Source organism: Prinia subflava, chromosome 3 (genome assembly GCF_021018805.1).
Source record: "Prinia subflava isolate CZ2003 ecotype Zambia chromosome 3, Cam_Psub_1.2, whole genome shotgun sequence".
Lineage (NCBI taxonomy): Eukaryota > Metazoa > Chordata > Aves > Passeriformes > Cisticolidae > Prinia > Prinia subflava.
In genome coordinates, this window is record NC_086249.1 from 80,461,275 (window position 1) to 80,479,975 (window position 18,701).

Genomic DNA, 18,701 nt, shown 5'->3' on the forward strand with positions numbered 1-18,701 from the left:
ACCCATAATAAAAAACAACAAACAAACCCAAATTCCAGTGTTTGGAATCAGAACTATGATATTGAAAGCAATGTGTCCTACCAGATTTTGGGGTAAGGAAAGGAACGATGATTGTAGTCATTGTAGTGATTCATTTGTGGGTTACTTTTATGTCTAGTATGGTATTTTATGTCCTGGTGTTGTGTTTCTCACAGGCGAGTTCATTATTGGTCGTGTTATTAAAGCCATGAACAATAGCTGGCATCCAGACTGCTTCTGCTGTGATATCTGCCAAGTAGTATTGGCTGATATTGGATTCGTCAAGAATGCTGGCAGGTAAATCTCCACCCTTCCTTTTGTTAACTAATTGTAAATTAAATGAACTAATAGTGGGACTGAGAGGTTTTGGTTCCTGAAGCTTTCCCACTTGGATGGAGCAACTGAGGTATTTTCTGTGAGAAGGTCTGAGAGTGCATCCCAAAACCAAGAATGGGTATCTTAAAATATTAACATTTTACCTACTTCAATATTAAGTTTCATGGCAAACATTTTCTTTACCCAGTGACCTTTTGGGGTCATTGTTATATGTAATGAGAGACAAAACATTCAGATACAGAAGCATTGTCTTTTTTTTTTCTTATAAAAATGTTTACTTTCTTTTTCCAACTTGGTTCTCCAATTTTGGACTAGTTTGGCACCTTATTTACTATTAATTACTTAACATTTAGTAGGATCCTTTACAGAGTAGGATATTTTTGCCAGCTAGGATCAAAAGAATGTTTTACAAGTGGATTATATGGCCATTGCCTTCTTATGAATAATACAATATACAGAATTATCTATAGAAGTAGGACCTGTGTGCTCATCCCAATTCCAATCGAAATTTTTAAGATTTTGAAAGTAAAACATTGATCAATGAGAATCTATTATGAACTTCATTTTCTGTGTCTCAACACAGCTTTAACTCAGCTGAGCTGAAGAAAGCATACTCCTGTGGTGACAGACAATTAAATGAACTTGAACTTGAACTTGAATTAAATGCTCTGAACTTGGGCAATCATCTTGGTGCTTTGAACTTGGTTTGCCTTAGCAAGGAAGCGCGAAAAAAGAGCTGATTGAAATGAGGTTCTGAGAGATTTTTGGTTTATATTTTGCTCTCTAGTACCTGGTAGCAACTTACCTCTCTTTTTTTATGCCGTTTCAGACATCTCTGCCGTCCTTGCCATAACAGGGAAAAAGCCAGAGGCCTGGGAAAGTACATTTGCCAGAAGTGTCATGCCATTATTGATGAACAGCCACTCATATTCAAAAATGATCCTTATCATCCTGATCATTTCAACTGTGCAAACTGCGGGTAACCTGAGTTCTGCAAAGGGAAACAGGAAAATGCTGGGTTTATTTGCTTCATCAGTTTAAAGGGAAAATTTGTCCTGTACAACTGACAAAAAGGGGTGGGGTTTGTACTTCTTGTGGCCAGATATGTGTTACTGCTTTTGGTTTGGTGGGGCTCAAACAGCAGCTGATCTGCTGGGGACTAAAGAAAGATTAGACTCTGCAGGACAAGGCAGTACCTTACAAAACACAAAGTATCAACACAGATACCATTTCTACAGTAGTGAAATTATAGCTCAGTATTCTGCTAGGAGGGGAAGAGAAGTGATTCTTTTTTGTTGCTTGAATTACTATCTTGCCTATGGGGTTTTTTAGTTCAATAGCGTCCAAACTTTGTTCTCTCTTTTTAAAGCCTGCCTTTTTTAGAAGCCTTTTCCCATCTCATTTTATCATCATCTGCAACTGCAGCACATGAAACTGCACATTTCTGCATCCTGTACTGATGCAGAGATGAAGGATAAGCATTGGAGCATGGAAGCACTGTAGGACATGGCATGGATTCTTAGTTGTTAATTTCTGCTGCAAAGGAAACTACTATTCCAGTGCCATAGTGAAGGCTGATTTGAGTAACAGTATGTAGTGTTATATCAGTGGCAAACAGTTGAGAGTATTTGTGACTACAGTCACTTTTAAGGTGTAGCTGTACTTAGTATCTAGCCATGCAAACTACTAAAAGGTAGAGTTTATAAGATTCTGCAATTGGAAATAAATAAGCCTAGCTCATGTGGGTCTGTAGTTCTCTTTCTCTGAAGTTTGATACAGGGAAAATGTAACTAGATGTAGAGGACTACATTTTACTTTCAGTTGCAGTTATGCAAATCTAAAATAAATTGGTGATAAGTGCCAGAATATAAACCAAACATCTGCAGCTTTCACACACAGATTTGTGCTGCTCAAGCAGAATGACAATAGCTCAGTAGCTGTTTCCAGAGAGACTCAGTGCATCTCGCTTTGCACGCTGTTCTCAGTTTACTGTGATCAGGCTTGAACTGTGTTGAACTATGTTATATTCAATGCTGCTGCATTACTATTGTAAAAATATAACTTCTAAAGCAAATGCTAAATTTGTCTTTCACTTCAGTTTTCACTTGTGAGTAGAAACTCTCACAAGTTGACATTTTTGAGTGCCTTTATTCATGCTCTCAATTCATTAACTTCTAAACAGGAAGGAACTTACTGCTGATGCTCGTGAGCTGAAAGGAGAACTCTACTGCTTACCCTGCCATGACAAAATGGGTGTCCCCATCTGTGGGGCTTGTAGGAGACCAATTGAAGGCCGTGTGGTGAATGCTATGGGCAAACAATGGCATGTGGAGGTAAACATCAGATGCTATACAATCTCTCTTACAAGTGTAAACCTTAGCATATCTATCTGTGATTTTGCTGATCAGTTTCAATGAAAGGATTCTCAAAGTTTGCAGCAGTGATTATAATGCCTTCTCCAAATCCCTCTTCAACCTTACTGTGGCTGGTCTTTCACTGTGAAACAGGAGTCATTTCCCACCTTACAGAGAGCCTTGACTGTCAAACTAGAATCAGTAATCAAAGGAAGTATGGCAAGGTCCTTACAAAAGAAAGTTTCAGAGCTCAAAGCAGTACACGTGGAAAGGCAGTCAAATCTGTGGCAACCATGTTACTAAGCATGATAATACCCTTATGTCTTCCACAGTCACCTGCTACGTATATATTTCTTTAACAGTTCACATAAGAGTTCATATTTCAAGGCCACATACAAGATTTAGTTCCACATCTTCCATTTTAATTAGATGAATTGTTAATTCCTTCTGTTGTTTTGAAAATCTCCTCTAGGAAATGCTTTCTTGACAAGGGTATAGTGATAATACAAATTATTAAATAACTCTTAATTCCATTCATTGATAAAAAATGAGAATCCATTGCTTGATTTTGTTTTGTAACTTTTGGATTGAAATGTTGAAGACATCAAAAGAAATATTATTTTAGTGGTCTAAATGTAAAAACAAAAGTTTTAACTCTGCTTCTCAAGATGGCTCAGTAGACTTCAGCCATGCTGAAGTAGTGGACATGATTAGTTTGCTTTCCAGAAAAAATAAAAGAAAAAAAAATTAACTGTCATTTTCTTTGTAGCATTTTGTTTGTGCAAAATGTGAAAAGCCATTCCTGGGTCATCGTCACTATGAGAGAAAAGGCTTGGCGTATTGTGAAACCCACTACAATCAGGTATGGTTACGTATTTTTAAAAATGGCATTAATCGGTAAACTCACAAATTGGTTTTATTATATAGAGATGTAAAACCATGAACATTCTTCTGTCTTGTTAAAGGCACCGGTGGGTGTGGCAGCAGTTCGCATATGTTCTGTTGCATTTAATTTATACAGGTTTCCCTATTCATCTGTGTGGCATTAAAATAGAAAACTGCAGGTATTTTACAAAGGCTGGCCAGGACAATCAGTATCAAGTTGTTCTTCAAGCTTAGTGGTACTTAAGTAGAGCTGTTAGGGGCTTTGACGTGTCTGTGGATCAGAGCAGCTAATGACAACTAATCTCTCCTAAGGAACTGAAGAAGATTTGCCACTCACTAACTGCATTTGGAGGCCCCAGTGAGTGGCATGGGTTTCCCTGCAGCTGCTGCTCTAAGACACTGTGTGTTGATATATGCTGTTGCTCAGTCATTAATTAGGCTGATAAAGACTTCCAAGACTAAATTTGTCAGAAGACACCCTCTAGTGACCACTTGCATTTATGTAGAAGTCACATGTGGCAGTACCACCCCTCTCCAGGCACCCTTGGATGCACAGACATACTGTTCTTTGGAAGACATCTGTGTCACGTCACATTCAGCTCCCTTGCTTACATAAACACTTGAGGAGAGGCTACACTTGGGAGTTGTATGGCATCTGCTAATTACAGAGGGATTCTGAGTTGGTCATTAGTGATGAAGGGCTGATGATTGCTGCTGGCACACTTGCACACTGTGAATGCTGTGACGTTCACAGTAATAGTGCTGCAGCTGGGATGGGCCAAGTCCATACACCAGACAAGAGCCGTATGTGGAGTGGATGTCTTTTGCTAGGTTAACTACTACAGTTAGAAAAAAATGAAGTTTTTTGCACTCTTTATATTGTGGACAAATGTTAAGCCTGGAAAAAGAATTAATATTTTTGTCAGAAATTTTCCTTTTTTTTAAATAAAGATAAAATTTTCATATAGTTACAGTAATACATTTAGTCATGCATGTAAGTCCAAATGTTACATTTTCTGATTAGTAACAATATGTATAAGACAACAATTGCTGTATTTCAAATCTTCAGCATTAGAGAAATCTTGAAACAAAACGAAGTGTGTACTGATAAAGAATCAAAGGTAGATAAATGTTTTCATCTTTAATATTATCAAGACTTTTTGTGATGAGAGGATGCAGAGTTAATTGGAAAACGAAACCAGACTTGCCAGCATTGTCTTCATTTCACTGGAATAAACAGGGAAGCAATTGTGCCTATCAGCTGAAATATAGTTGTTTTGCTAGTTTGATAAGTTACCCTCAATAAAATCATTACATTAAAAATTTATTACTTCTCTTTCCTCTTCAGCTGTTTGGTGATGTTTGTTTCCATTGCAACCGTGTGATTGAAGGAGATGGTAAGCACTTTTTTGTTTCCTTAATGTTTCTTTTTGATAGAAGTTCCCCTTAAAAGTGAAAATAAGGGGGGAGCAGCCTGGTTTTCATAAACAAAAACAGATGTTCTCTTGACCAGAAATTAAATTAGAGCTGATTAGTCAGAGACCAAATGGCAGGAAAACCTACCATCATTTCATGATGGTAGAAGAGCACCCCATGGCCAAAGAGAACTGTGAAATTCCTTGGTGACATGCAGAGGCCAGGGATGCTGGAAGATGCTCAGAAATGGCTTCCTGCCACACCACCTTCAAAATAGAACACATGCAAGGGTGAGAAGGAGCATACAAGCATCCCCATCTCCATGAATCTGTGGATCATGAGCCAACTTTGAAAAAATACTTAGATACTGAAAGACATAGGTGGGCCCTATTAGGAATTTTTTTAAAATGCCATGTTCCCATTATGTCAGTTTGAATCCTGGAGATGTTTACCCATCTATTGCAAGCACCTGTCCTTTGAAAATCTAGGCTTGTGATAATTCCACAAAACCAGGAGGGATCATACTTGCAAATATATGTCCTGTAAAGGCAGAACTGCAAGTAATTTGTTTTGTTATTGTTTGGCTGAGGTTTTTTGGGAGAAGGGGGTGGGTTTGAAGTTTTGGGGTTTTTTTATATAACTAGCTCTGATAAAGTGCCAAAAGCAAATTATTCTACCTGAAATAATGTGACATTATGTGCCTATTTACCCCATCCAAAGTAAATACTATGTTAGCCTCATCTAAGCCAAAGGCATTAGCAAAGCAGGAGAAAGCTTCTAGCATTCAAAAAGAGGCATAAACTAGTTTATAGTCATGTAACTATAGGGTAAGACATACATGCTGTAGATGTGCTTTCCCTACACTTCTGGACTGCACTATGCCTGCAGAATGATAATCAAAAATGCTTTAGAGGAAAGAGTCCTTATTTTCAGGAAAATTCTACTGAAATGAGCAGAAATGGGACTTTTCTGGTAACTGCATCTCTGTATAATTCTAACCTTTCACCATATAGTCCAATACCCATATTGTAGGTTTTGGTCTCTGAACTGAAAATAATACTGAGTATACTCTAATTTCTTTATTTTCAGTATATGTCTTCAAATACATTTATTCTTTCATTTCTACACACGAATTTTGAGTCAGCTGTCACAAATTTGGTATCCAGTATTGTTCTCTGTCAGGTGAAACAAATATCTGTAGCAGCAGTTTTTCAGGAGGGTCTCTGTGACTCCATTACTGAGGTTGCTTGGGAGCAAAGACTTTCACCTGTCTGGTATTATTCTGGAAAATAGTGGACATAACTTGGCCTATAGTGCAGGAAAAACCCTCTGCATGACAATGCTTTGGTTCTCATTGTTGTTGACAAAATACTGTGAGAAAAACATTGAGAGATCGAGTGAGAAAAACATTATAAGAAAAATATTGTCCTGCATTCTCTAACTTAGGAAAATTTCGGCTGGGAAAACTGGAAAACTGTACTGAAAGAGAGAAAGGACAGGAACTGTATTTACCTACAGAACAAATAGGAAATAGTTACTTTCTCTTCAAAGCAAAGAATAAAAAGAGTCCATTTTTTTTCACCTTGGTAATGGTTTACATTATTCTCTTCAGCTGGCCAAGTGCAACTGTTGATTGCCGGGCAGTCTGAACTGGAGCTGAGAAATGAAACTGAATAAAAACATAAACACAAATGTGCTGCATTGCTTATCAGCTGGAAGCATTTCCTGATTAAGTTGGAACCTGGCCTCACAGAACCATTGCCTGAGATCAGCTGGATATGAGATGAAGTGGAAGCGAAAAACAGGAGGCAGAAATAGGTTAAGCTGGTCTTGCCTCAGAGGCAACTGTATCAATGCTTCACAGTCCTGTTTCACTGCACTCTAAAAAATGTGCCTCGCCAGCCTGGCCATCTTATTGTTACAGTCCTTAATACTTGATACAAAAATCAATGACTCTTCTTCACACCTCATGAATATGTAAGCTTAAAATCTTTGTAATCACTGTTTTTTTATTGTTAAGGCTGATGATTTCTTTTTTCCCCATCTGCCTAGTTGTGTCTGCTCTGAATAAGGCATGGTGTGTGAACTGTTTCGCTTGTTCAACTTGCAACACTAAGTTAACCCTCAAGTAAGTTTATGGATAAGTGCGATGTCTTCAGCATATATCAGTAGTTCTCTTCAAAGCATAGATGTTGCTATAGTGTAGCTGTTACTGTATGAAAAACATGTAAGCAGCATTGAGGAAATAAGTGCCTCTTTCTTCCTCTTGCTCCATTTAGTACTTTCCATCTCTTTCAGCTGTCTCTTCAGTCTTCCTTCAGTTAGTCTTCCTAACTCTTCTCCTTTTCCATCCTTTATTTTTTCTTGTTTAACTCTAAAGGGATAAGTTTGTTGAAATTGATCTAAAACCTGTCTGCAAACACTGTTATGAGAAAATGCCAGATGAATTTAAGCGACGACTTGCCAAACGGGAACGTGAAGCAAAGGATAAAGAGAAGCAGAAAAAGAAAAAGCCAATCTGTTTGTAAACTTCTTTTCCTTCTTACGGCCACCTCGGCTCCTTTCTTCTTTGGTTAGTCCAAAGGATGCTTTTTTTGGCACTTTTGCATGAACTTATGGCAGTCAAAACCAAAACATCTTTCACGCAACTGTAGCTTGAAATACTAACTTGTTATTCCATTATCTTTAGTTCACAGGTTTGAAAGGCTTTCTAAATTACACAGTTAATAAATATGGGCTTTTGGGTAAAATCTGCATAACTTAACAGGGTATTATAAACACTGTCTACAGTGTATATAACTCGTAAAAGTAACTTAATGTATTTGTATAAATTAGGGGGTTAATTTTTTGCTTGTGCATGTTTAATAGGAGATGGTTTTTTAAACTCTTTTTTTCACTGTCTCATCTGCTAAAACTTAGTCTGTTTCTTTTGCTTTGTTGTTTTAGGAATAAATTTGTTGAGTTTGATATGAAGCCTGTCTGCAAAAAGTGTTACGAGAAGTTTCCTCTAGAGCTGAAGAAAAGACTGAAGAAATTAGCTGAAACCTTGGGAAGGAAGTAAAGACGTCACCTGCTCTCTTCTTCCTTTGTAAAAATCTTACAGATACTCCTTGAGTGGGGGGAGAGGGGAGTTGCTGCTTTGAGGCTGCAGTCAGACAACAAATGCTGATGCATGCCTTCTATCAACCCAAATATATTAAGATTCTGTGTTCTCTACACATGTATGCCTACTTGTTGACAAACAGACCATATTTCTAAAATAAATACGAGCTCACCTGGGAGATTTCTGAGCAATAATGCCATTGTACTGATGCAGGTGGCCCATTCTGTACACTAATTCTCTGTGGAACTCTTCAGAGAGAGAAAATTTGCTTGTGAACAGTACCTGTGAAAACAAACTTTGCAAATGTGCCCAACTTTAGGGACGTGTATTGTCATTTATGTTAGTGAGAGTATTGAACTTCGTATTAAGCATGCAGATAAAACTTGCCCAGTTCAAGTGATTTGGGCAGGAAATCAGTATACTTTGCCTCATGGAAAAATTCACAATTGGATTTCAGGCCATCTTGTTTCAGATGGTTCAAAAACCATCAGATTTCTAAATATAGCTACTGTAAAAATGACATACATAAAATGATAAAAATTATAGATTATGCTTACATGATGAATGTTTCTACATCAGGCTTAGCATGAGATACTTATATAAAAATGTATTCCTATTGCAAGAAATGAGCATACTCAGAACTACTTGAATTTTGCTATATTCCACTTAACACATTAACTTCTTTATATGCTTTTGCATTCTATTTACTTTTTGTGCCTTATTCTGCTGGACCATACATAACAGTGTACCATTAAATATATATAGTTTTATATTTTATTTCATATTTTTATGCAGAAACTATACAGAAGGTATTTTCAAAAGATAACATACTTTGCCTTAATTATACAGGATGCAAGAAGTATTTTATTTGAAATGTGAACATCTGCATTTATAATTTAGCTTATAGACTTCAATGATTTTCAGAACAATACTGAAAATGTATTTCAATTAACTGGCAATATTAGTTTTACACCTCTGAGTGTAAATATGCAAGGTTTGATCCTGCTAGGATCTACTTCTTTAGCCATCCTCAAGGACTGAGCTTACAAATAATCAAAATTCTTTATAACGTAGGTTTAATTGTTTTATACTATTGAGTTCTGTCCATGCTAATTTGTTTTATTTTTCCCTTACTTATAGAAAATACAGCTACTTAGGTCTTCTTGATGGTACGAAGTATGCAAACATTTTTTTACTTTTGTACATTAGTGACTTAAACAGATTTTATGTAGTTACATAACAGGAAGTAACTTTTTCTTTCCTGTTTATGAAAAATTAGTTACTTTAAAACATCTGCTTTCTTGTGTCATCAATAAAGGCCATGTTATTAAACCTTTTATTGCCTCTCTGAAATAAATGTTTGAGATGGGTGGGAAAGCAGTAAGGCTGTCTTGGATCTCTATGTAAATACTTCCTTATTACCCTGATTTAAAGGAGACATTCCTTTCCTAAAGGCATATGTCTGTACATAATTCTAAGGTTCATTAAAGAAACCACAGTTAGTTTCATAAAGAATAGCTTGATTTCTCTGGATATCTTCTGAATTGGCAAAGTCACTAGATTTTTCCTAAAGAAAGTATCTTGTTTGAGTGTAAAACACACCCTCCTGTTAACTTTCTCTCTCCTGTTTTCACTGAAAACTGTCCCCCAAACTTCCAGATTATTGGTAGGTAGGGTATTTTTTTACTATCTTATATAACTGTTGAATGTCATAACATTTATGAATGTAATCCCTGACCCTGTTGGAAGATTATGAAAGCTTAAAATGTCCTCAAAAATTGTTTCCTTACCTAGCACTGTAGCCCTGTTGGAATTTTGGACTGTGCCATGGATTCAGTAGAGCACACTTTGCTTCCTCCTGAAGTTATAACTGACTTGTAGGTTTTCATGTTACACCGACTGCACATCTCTTCCTTCAGCCCATTTGTGCCCAGGCTTACTGCTCAGAATTGGGAAGGGTCACCAGCTCCAAAGCTAAATGGCAAGACTGGCTCATACCCACATTGCTCAGGGTTACAGCCATCTGCAGCACAGTGACCTCAGATTTCCTTTCCACTCTGGTGGCTCCTGGGGCCTGACACAGGCTGGATTTTCCCATTTCCAAGTTCCTGATGGTGAACGCTGTGCTACAGTTCACCAAGGCAGCACCTTCTGTTTCATGAACTCCAGGTTTGTGTATGTCAGACCTCACGACGTAGCACTTAAGAGCATCTGAGGGTACTTGAGGGTTCAAAGCCTAAAGAAGCACGGAAAAAAGTTGGTTGGAAGGGACCACTAGAGATCAGCTAGGCCAGCTATCTGCTCAGAGTGGGTCTAACTTCAGAGTTGCATCAGTGCATAAGGTCTTGCTTGGCCAAACTGAACATCACCATGCAAGGAGATTTCACAGGCCTTTGTGAATAGTGTGTTCCAGTACTTCATCGCCCTTAAAAATTATACTACTGGAGTAGTACTACTGGGGTGAAAATTTTACTACTGGAGTCCTATCTCAAGGGCAGAGTTCCCCAAATCCACACTGCTCTCTTGGGAGCTGTCTTTGGCATGAACTGTCATTGGTATAATAACCCTGGACATTGTCATGAAGAGGATTAGTTAAAAGCTGTTGCAAAAGAGAGCCAGGGAGCAAGCTAGCAATTAGGCATCCTGGACAATTACACATCTGGTGTTGAAGCTCATTTCCTGGCCCAAAGTATTATAGATATTTTATGTAGCTGCACATAGTCTCCTAAAAGAGGCAGAGCCCAGTACTGTTTTTCTACCCACGACCCCTGTAAGGTCTGTCAAGGGGTCTTGTGAGCCTGGCACTTGGGAACGGATGCCTCAGAAGCTTTGTCCCTTTCTGCTGCATGGATCAATTATGCATGGGCAAGAGAGGTTCCTTTTGCAAGCCTGGTGGGCTAACAGTAGGGAGCAGCCAGAAAGCCCAGTGGATGTCGATGTAGGGGGAAGAGCTGAGCCTGAAGCCTTCCTGGTGCTGGCAGTGGCCGGCCCTGTGCTCATTTCCGATGGACCGGCAAGGCAGTGAGTCAGGTGGCAGGGACAGCTCTCGAGGCAATGCTGTCCTGCCCACTGCTGCGGCCACCGTAAGGGGTGCCACGTCCACAGCGATGGGTGAGACAGTGACCAGTGCCAATATGAAGGCAATTTCCCATTGCCTCCCCATCAGCTGCAGTACAGTAATATTCTCCAGCAAGTCAAGTAAACTCCGATGTTCTCCTCTGCACCAGCACCAACACTTCTATGAGTTAGCCTGGCAGGTGCAGATAATAAATTGTTTAATAATCTCAGCTGCAGGCACACCATTAAAAAGTACAGAGAAAAAAAGTTCTTTGTTTGTTTGTTTGTTTGTTTTTGTGGGATTAAATCCAGTATCTAAATAAATCACCATTAACAGAAGAAAGAATAAAAGAGAGGATTAATTCTTTCAGTCAGGGTCTTACATGGATGTTCCTGGTCTTAAAGAACAAGTTGGCAATGTTTTCTTATTTTTCCTACAAAGAGGGTAAGAGCTGTGAGACTGTCAGTATGTTTTAGGTGTAGCTGGAATCCTTTGATTGTCAATGGGTTGTTTGAGATTGAGAACTGGAGAAATTTTTAATTACACTTCTTCAGAGACATGGTCCAGGTGCCTCATTTTGACCAAAGCATCTGAACTGGCAGGAAAGATGGCTAATTCCAGTGAGCAGAATTGGAGGCGTCCTCCTGGGAACTTCACCACAGGGCTCATCCTCAAGCCACCAAACCTGTCAAACTACAACTCACAAATCTGTCCTGCCTTGAGGGTTGCTGGTCCATCTTTTAGCTCATGTTCCCAGCTGTGTTTTAGAGCTTAATTGCTAAGCTCTATTAATTATATTATCCACAGTGCCTGGAAAAAAGGTTTCTCACCAGAGCTGCTACAATATTTGGAAACTAATTTTCTAGAGCATTGGATCTCAGTAAGAAGGCCCTTATGCTTACAGATTAAATTTATAGTTGCTCTGAACCACAAAGTATAGAATCATAGACTATTACAGGTTGGAAGGAACCTTAAAGGTCTAGTCCCAAGCCTCTGCCATGGGGGACACTTCCCACTAGGCCAGATTTCTCAGAGCTCCATCCAACCCGGCCTTGAAAACTGCCTGGGATGGGCACCCACAGCCCCTTCGGGCAACCTGTGCCAGTGCTTCACTGCCATCACAGTGCAGAATTTCTTCCTTGTGTCTAACATAGATTGCCCCTCTTTTAATTGTAGCCATTACTCCTTGTCCTATCAGTACAGTTCCGGACCGAGTCCCTCTCCTGCTCCCCTGTAGGCCCCTCGGATGCTGGGAGGTTGCTATGAGAGGTTCTCCATGGACCCTTCTCGTCTCCAACTGCACAGCGCCAACTGCCTCTCTGTCTTTGTAGGGGGATCCTCCAGTCTCCCGTCAGCTTCGGGTCTCTTCTCTGCACTTGCTCCAACAGCTCCACGTCCTTCTTATGGTGAGGGTGCCAGAACTATTAATTAGCTTTAGGGAAAAAATTTATTATCTATCTATCTATCTATCTATCTATCTATCTATCTATCTATCTATCTATCCATCTATCTACCTATATATACACACACATATATAGTATATTATGTAGTTGATAAATATATTATCACCATATATATTTTTATATATTACTGAGGTGAGTTTACTATAGTTTTAGGTGACAAGATGCTAAAACCTGCTTTCTCACAATTTTCCATGACGGATTCTCTACCCGTGCTTCCTCCCCCTCCCCCCGTGCGCTTGCGCAGACGCGGCCAGGCCCCGCCCCCGGGCCGTTGATTTGGGGGCGGGAGCGGGGCACGCGCCGGGGCTGCGCGCGCCGCACGGCTGAGCGGGAACTTGCGTAACGCGCGGCGGCCGCGGCGCTCGTGCGCTTCCTCCCGCTGCCCTCCTCCTTCCCCTCCGCAGGCGCCGGGCCAAGGCCGCCGGGCCGGCCGGGGAGGCGCCTTCCGCCGCCACTGAGGCCGGGCGCGGCCTCCGCCGCCGCGGCGGCGCCATGATGAGGCGGACGAAGCCCGAGGTGGAGCGCTACGTCGCCTCCTTGCAGGCCGCGGCTCGGTCCCCCAGAGAGGTAAGCGCGGCCTGGCGTTGCCCGCCCTCGCCGGGCCCGGTGAGCGCTGCGGCCGCTCCGTGCGGCCGGTGTGGGCCCCATCCCGCGCCCGCCCCGCGCGGGCTGAGGCTCCGCCGGCCCCCGCGCCGCGGGGAGGCCTCGCTGCCCACGGCCGGGGGCGGCTGCGCTCGCTGCCCCTGCGCTGCTGGGCTGGGGGGGCTGCTCTCCGCGGGCTGCCCGCGCCGAGCTCGGCGTTGGGGCTTGGTCTGCTTGGCCCGGCCTCGTCCGTGGCGGTGAGCGGAGAAAGGATCCCTCTCTGGAGGGATGTCTTTCTGGAGACACTCAAACCCCGCCTGGATGCGCCTGTATCACCTACCCTAGGTGACCGAGCCCTGGCAGGGTGTTGGACTAGATGATCTTCAGAGGTCTTTTCCATTCCTGACTATTCTGATATTCTGTGAGTTACGGTGTCTTGGAGTATTTCTGAACGCGTAATTACTCAGGATCTTTGCAAGTCGAGTGATGTAGGGGAAGCTGAGGAAGGGCCAAAGGGTTTCGTGTACTGGAGGTGCTTTCCCTGACTGGGAACAGTGGTTTACTAGAGCTGTGCACCTGTACTTTACAACTCCTAAGCCCTAATGTAATTTCAAAGAGTCCACTGGTTCTGGGAGTACAGACTTCCTCAATTTTGTGAGCGTTTAGTTCTTGTGTTTCCCGAGTTTCGTTTCTCAGAAAAAGATTCCTGAGTTTCGTTTTCTCAGAAGAATCTAAACGAGGAACACGCGAAGCATTTTCAGTTTTATGTTTTGTGTCACTAGTTTTATTTTCTTTGTATCAGTATTAGAAGAGGAGAAACAGGAAGAAAATAATCTTTCTGTTGTATTTTAGTTGCTGGCCAGAAAGTTGAGGATCTCTGCATAACTCGTTACCATTTTTCATTATATCTGGAAAAGGATCACAGTCTGATGCAATTCATGGGAGCTGTTTAATCCTGAAAGATCCTGTTCTCCTGCTCTTGAATTGATATTTTTTTAGAATATTCAGCACTGTGTTGTACAGTATGAATACATCCATGCTCACCATTATGCAGTAGGGCCTTTATGCAGGCCTTATGTACATCATCATCATCATCATCATCATCTGTATCTTTCCCAACAGCAACGAAGTTGTTCTGTGGCTTAATTGATTTGAGTGCTGTTTAGAGCAGGCAATGTCAAGGGCATGACTCTCAGAATCATAGGTGCTCTTTAATTGTTTTGATATTCCTGCTGAACTCAACAACAAAATAAATCCTCTCCTCTCGTGCTTAAGACTAACTGGTGCATATTTACTTGTTTAATTTTTATTTAAATAAGTAATGCTTACAGCTAATTGTTTAAGGACAGTCACTGGTGGAGAATGTTACTGATTTTCCTGTTGTGTTGATTTAAGGAGGGGTTGCTTATAAGGCTGCAAAGCATTTATTTTGAGGTTTCTTTTCATCCATGTTTAAAAGAAGATGCCAAATGCAGCTCCATTCTGACATACTTCAGTTTCCCTTTTATAACAGGCTTCAAAAATACAGTCTGGAAACGAGGTATCCTAGGAGGCCTGCTTTAATTTTTAACTGCTTCTTAAGATTTTGCATGAATAACAGTGGTGAGGGAGGGAGACTTATAATTCAAGTGTTTTCAGAATGCACACACTTGTTTGGAATCATAGATGTAACTAGCTCCAATATTTCTTTATTCAAAAGCAAAATTGTTTTTGAACTGATATAGAGAGCTAAAGCTTTAAATTTGTCTGGTTTACTTCTACCTTTTTGCTTCTAACTTTGTCCGTTTTTTAACTCACTCCTTTCACATTTCCTCTTGATCATGATTCTGCCACCTTGGCTTCTTTGTTACTTTCATGTTCTAGCTCCCAAAAATACCTTTGGAGATGTTTCACCTCCTCCTCATAGGGTGTGTATGTTAAAGTTATTTTAGTCAGAAATAAACTACTGAATAAGTGCATTTCTTACCCAAACTGAGAATGACTTAAGGAAAAGTTGCTTTTTCCTCAGGTATACTTAAACATAAGTGTCCAGTGACAGTACACTACAGTAGGGCTAAATGGCAGATCTCTCTTGGTTTGTAGAATATCTTTTTTCCTTGCTACATTGCAAAGGAATAAACTAAATGTAGGTGACCCTATTCTTCCACTGCCTTTAATGAGTGGTGTATGAAATATCACATGTATAAAGGCTTGTAAGGCTTGTTCTGATCTTGTAATCTCTATCTTCGTAGTAGACTTTTTATAGTAAAAACTTCTATTCTTTTCCTTCTTAACTTACATCCTTCAGAAACTAACCCTTATGTAAGATGAGTGCATTTAAGCTGATAATGAATTGTCAAATTCTGTCACTTCACTATTAGGCATTGCTGAAAAGAAAAGTCACTTGTTAGGGAATTACTTTTGAAGTACCAAATGTCTAAAGTGTGTTTGTCGTGTTTTTTCTCCTTCAGAAATCGATGAAAGGATTCCTCTTTGCTAAGCTGTATTTTGAAATAAAAGAATATGAACTTGCTAAAAGGTAACATGCATTGATGGACGTTTGTTTTTTTGTTCTCTAAAGTGTAAAAGAAAAGCTATGTTTCTGTGAAATAGACTAGAGGAACCAAGATGAGTATCATGTTGACACTGAGTGCTATTTAGACCTTTGTAAAACAATAATTTAAAGAAGATAAGTTGTGTGGTACTGAAAAGACTTACCAGGCTGAATTGGCTGGATTTCTGCTCATTTTGTTAAGTAGTTCTTACCATTTCAACAAACTCCTGCTTTTGTGCTTTTAATCAACAGAAATACTGGCTGGTGAGTTAGTAGTGTTTGTACAGGTATAAACCATATTGCTCCTTGCTTAAAGGTCCTGACAGTGTCTGGAACAGAATGTGTCTATACTTCTGTGGTCTGGCCAAAGCATCTAGAACAAAATACGTGTATCCTGTATGGCAGATAAAGTTGCCAGTAGAGCTTGGGTGGGAGGGGGAGTTGTTAGTGAAAAATATTGGTCAAGTAACTGACTTTTTTTCTACTTCATAGATACATATCTACATACCTCAATGTACAAGAGAGGGATCCCAAAGCACACAGATTTCTTGGACAAATTTATGAAGCTGAGGATAACATAGAAAAAGCTTTTGGGTGTTACAAGGTGAGTACTACATTCACCCCTAATGTTCTGCTTTATTCACTTATAAATGGATTTCTGAAATCCTTCTGTGGCTGAACATTCTCAAACCCATAGAGGAAAACATCCTCCTGGGAAAACTGTGTCATACACGTTTGACAATGGAAAGCATGTGAAGCACTACAGAGAGGATTCTTCACTTGATGTTGCTTGCTTCTGTAGTATATTTTGAAGTTGCTTCTTTGTTTTTTTTCTTCTGGACTTGATCTTTGTACTACCACTGTTAAGTTCTCCCCAAGTCATGCATTGCCTCTTGGACTACTGTTGTAGAATCCTGTAATGCAAACTGTGATGACAACTGGAGTTGTCATCAACTAGAAGACTGTAGGCTTACTGTGGGGTTTTGTTTGGTTGGTTGGTTTTGAAGAGGGCAGGTGCAGAAGGGAGGGACAAATCTTAATTTTGATTAGGCAAGCAGATAAATGTCTAATTTCCAGTTGAGTTGCCTTTGTTCTGGTCTCGGAGAGAAAGATTGCTCAGACATCTGGCCAATACAACTCTGTGTATGAAGTACTACCACAGTTCTTAAATTCTGTCTTATTTTTTTTTAAATTTTACACCTGGCTAGACTAGAGGTCCTTATAGTCCTGCTGTACAAGTGTATAGCAGTAGCTAGTGATAGATTCAGAGGAAACTGTTTACATTTTGTCTGTTATGCTTTCCTGAATTTCAGCAGTTCTCTTTGGGTGCTGTAAACTAGTGGTGGCGTGTAGAAAGGCTTTTCTTCCATATTCTGTATTTATAGATTTAACTAATCTGAATAGCTTGGTGTGTTTGTGGGGGTGCAACTCTTACCTGCTCTACATGGATCATAAGTTAAAGTTGCTCTTTTTTTTTTGACTCCTGTGTCTACATGGGGAAAAACAGCGTTCTGTGGAGTTGAACCCAACACAGAAAGATCTTGTACTGAAGATTGCCGAGTTACTATGCAATAATGACATCACTGATGGAAGAGCAAAATACTGGGTTGACAGAGCTGCTAAGCTCTTTCCTGGGAGCCCTGCTATTTACAGGTTGAAGGTAAGCTCAAAACTACCTCTGTTCAGTGGCTTGAATAAACTTTCAGCACCTGTCTGGAGTGCCTTTTGCATGTCACCTCAAGCAAAACTCTTTCTGACTAAATTATTTTAGCATCTTTAATATTAGAACTATTAGATGTTGCACTCTTTCTAGTTGACATTTTTGTCCAGTTTTAGAGGAAGCTGCAGCTGCATGCTTTCATACCCTTTCTAAGGTTTCGAGTTTAATCCTCTTCCAAAGTGCTGAGAGATTATCACAGTCAAGAAGGTAAAGACTAGATAGGTGTCACTTATTCTTTCCATTGTGTCACTAGCAGGAAGGTATCCAGTCTGTGAACTCAGACTTTGCTTTACACTACTTTCTTGTTTTTAAATCTGTATTATGATCATTCCTGCAGAGTGTGAGAAATGCTGTTATTCTCAAATACCATGTAAATACTTTGAGCTGTGCAATGTCACTTTTGCACAGATATATTAATTTTGTGTAGCTGGGCAGCAGCCACATGGAAGTCGAAAGGTGCCTGGGGTTTTTTAAGCAAGATAGTCTATAGCATGGTCTGCTGTCACTGAACCAAATGTTTTGAGAAACATTTCTTACTCTTGGTAAGAGGGAAATTCTTCTGAGGTTTTTTATTCTGTGATAGTCATATACATTTTAAAATATTTGAGTATTTCATCAAACTTCATGTAATACCTGAAAGCTACTAAGAGTACTCTATCTAGAGTGATGTAGTTTATGTAGTGGAGGAAAGAATGTTGTCTAGTAGCAACTGTAGTTGCTCAAAAGACTGATATGGGAAATGAAATATTAACATGTGGCTTTCATGTTTCAACAGGAGCAGTTGCTGGATTGTAAAGGTGAAGATGGGTGGAATCAGCTTTTTGACTTGATTCAAGCAGAACTTTATGCAAGACCAGATGATGTCTACATAAACATCAGACTAGTTGCGCTCTATCGTTCAAATAACAGACTAAAGGATGCTGTGCTCCATTGTCAGGAGGCAGAGAAGAGAATACCTTTGCAGTCAAGCTTGGAATGGTGTTCCTGTGTTGTAGAGACGTTTGAGGTGTTTAATCATATTTTGATCCTGTGGTAGTCTTCTGTATTTTTTTACCTGGTCTGTTCCTCTTAGTGTCCTTATTCTGACCACTGTTTCTCAAGGGATTTAACTCCTTCAAATGCAAGTCTACTGAAACCAGTGGAATTACAAAATACTTCTTGTGGTTTTTTTTTAAATTGGAATTTTCTCCCTAAAATTAAGCTTTATAGAGCTATTGAATTTCTAACCTCAAA

The 18,701-nt window shown here is 40.0% G+C and overlaps 2 protein-coding genes across 10 annotated transcripts in view; both read left to right on the top strand.

Annotated features, from left to right (window-relative positions):
- The window catches only part of LIMS1 (LIM zinc finger domain containing 1), a 73,046-nt gene extending 63,597 nt beyond the window's left edge, over nt 1-9,449 (top strand). For 6 of the 9 annotated variants that reach the window (XM_063392688.1, XM_063392689.1, XM_063392691.1 and 3 more), the window contains exons 4-11: nt 195-315; nt 1,184-1,333; nt 2,537-2,687; nt 3,478-3,570; nt 4,942-4,990; nt 7,062-7,137; nt 7,390-7,581; nt 7,956-8,090. In XM_063392688.1, the coding sequence (XP_063248758.1) occupies nt 195-315; nt 1,184-1,333; nt 2,537-2,687; nt 3,478-3,570; nt 4,942-4,990; nt 7,062-7,137; nt 7,390-7,537 (788 nt within the window). In that variant the 3' untranslated portion in view covers nt 7,538-7,581; nt 7,956-8,090. Of the gene's footprint in view, nt 1-194; nt 316-1,183; nt 1,334-2,536; nt 2,688-3,477; nt 3,571-4,941; nt 4,991-7,061; nt 7,138-7,389; nt 7,583-7,955 lie in introns of those variants that run through there. The other 3 variants (XM_063392687.1, XM_063392685.1, XM_063392684.1) reach the window with 2 other exon arrangements.
- Nucleotides 9,450-12,929: 3,480 nt separating this feature from the next.
- The window catches only part of RGPD4 (RANBP2 like and GRIP domain containing 4), a 34,481-nt gene continuing 28,709 nt past the window's right edge, over nt 12,930-18,701 (top strand). The window contains exons 1-5 of the mRNA XM_063392693.1: nt 12,930-13,200; nt 15,666-15,733; nt 16,241-16,352; nt 17,256-17,408; nt 18,244-18,474. Coding sequence (XP_063248763.1) covers nt 13,126-13,200; nt 15,666-15,733; nt 16,241-16,352; nt 17,256-17,408; nt 18,244-18,474 — 639 coding nt within the window. The 5' untranslated portion in view covers nt 12,930-13,125. The remainder of the gene's footprint in view (nt 13,201-15,665; nt 15,734-16,240; nt 16,353-17,255; nt 17,409-18,243; nt 18,475-18,701) is intronic.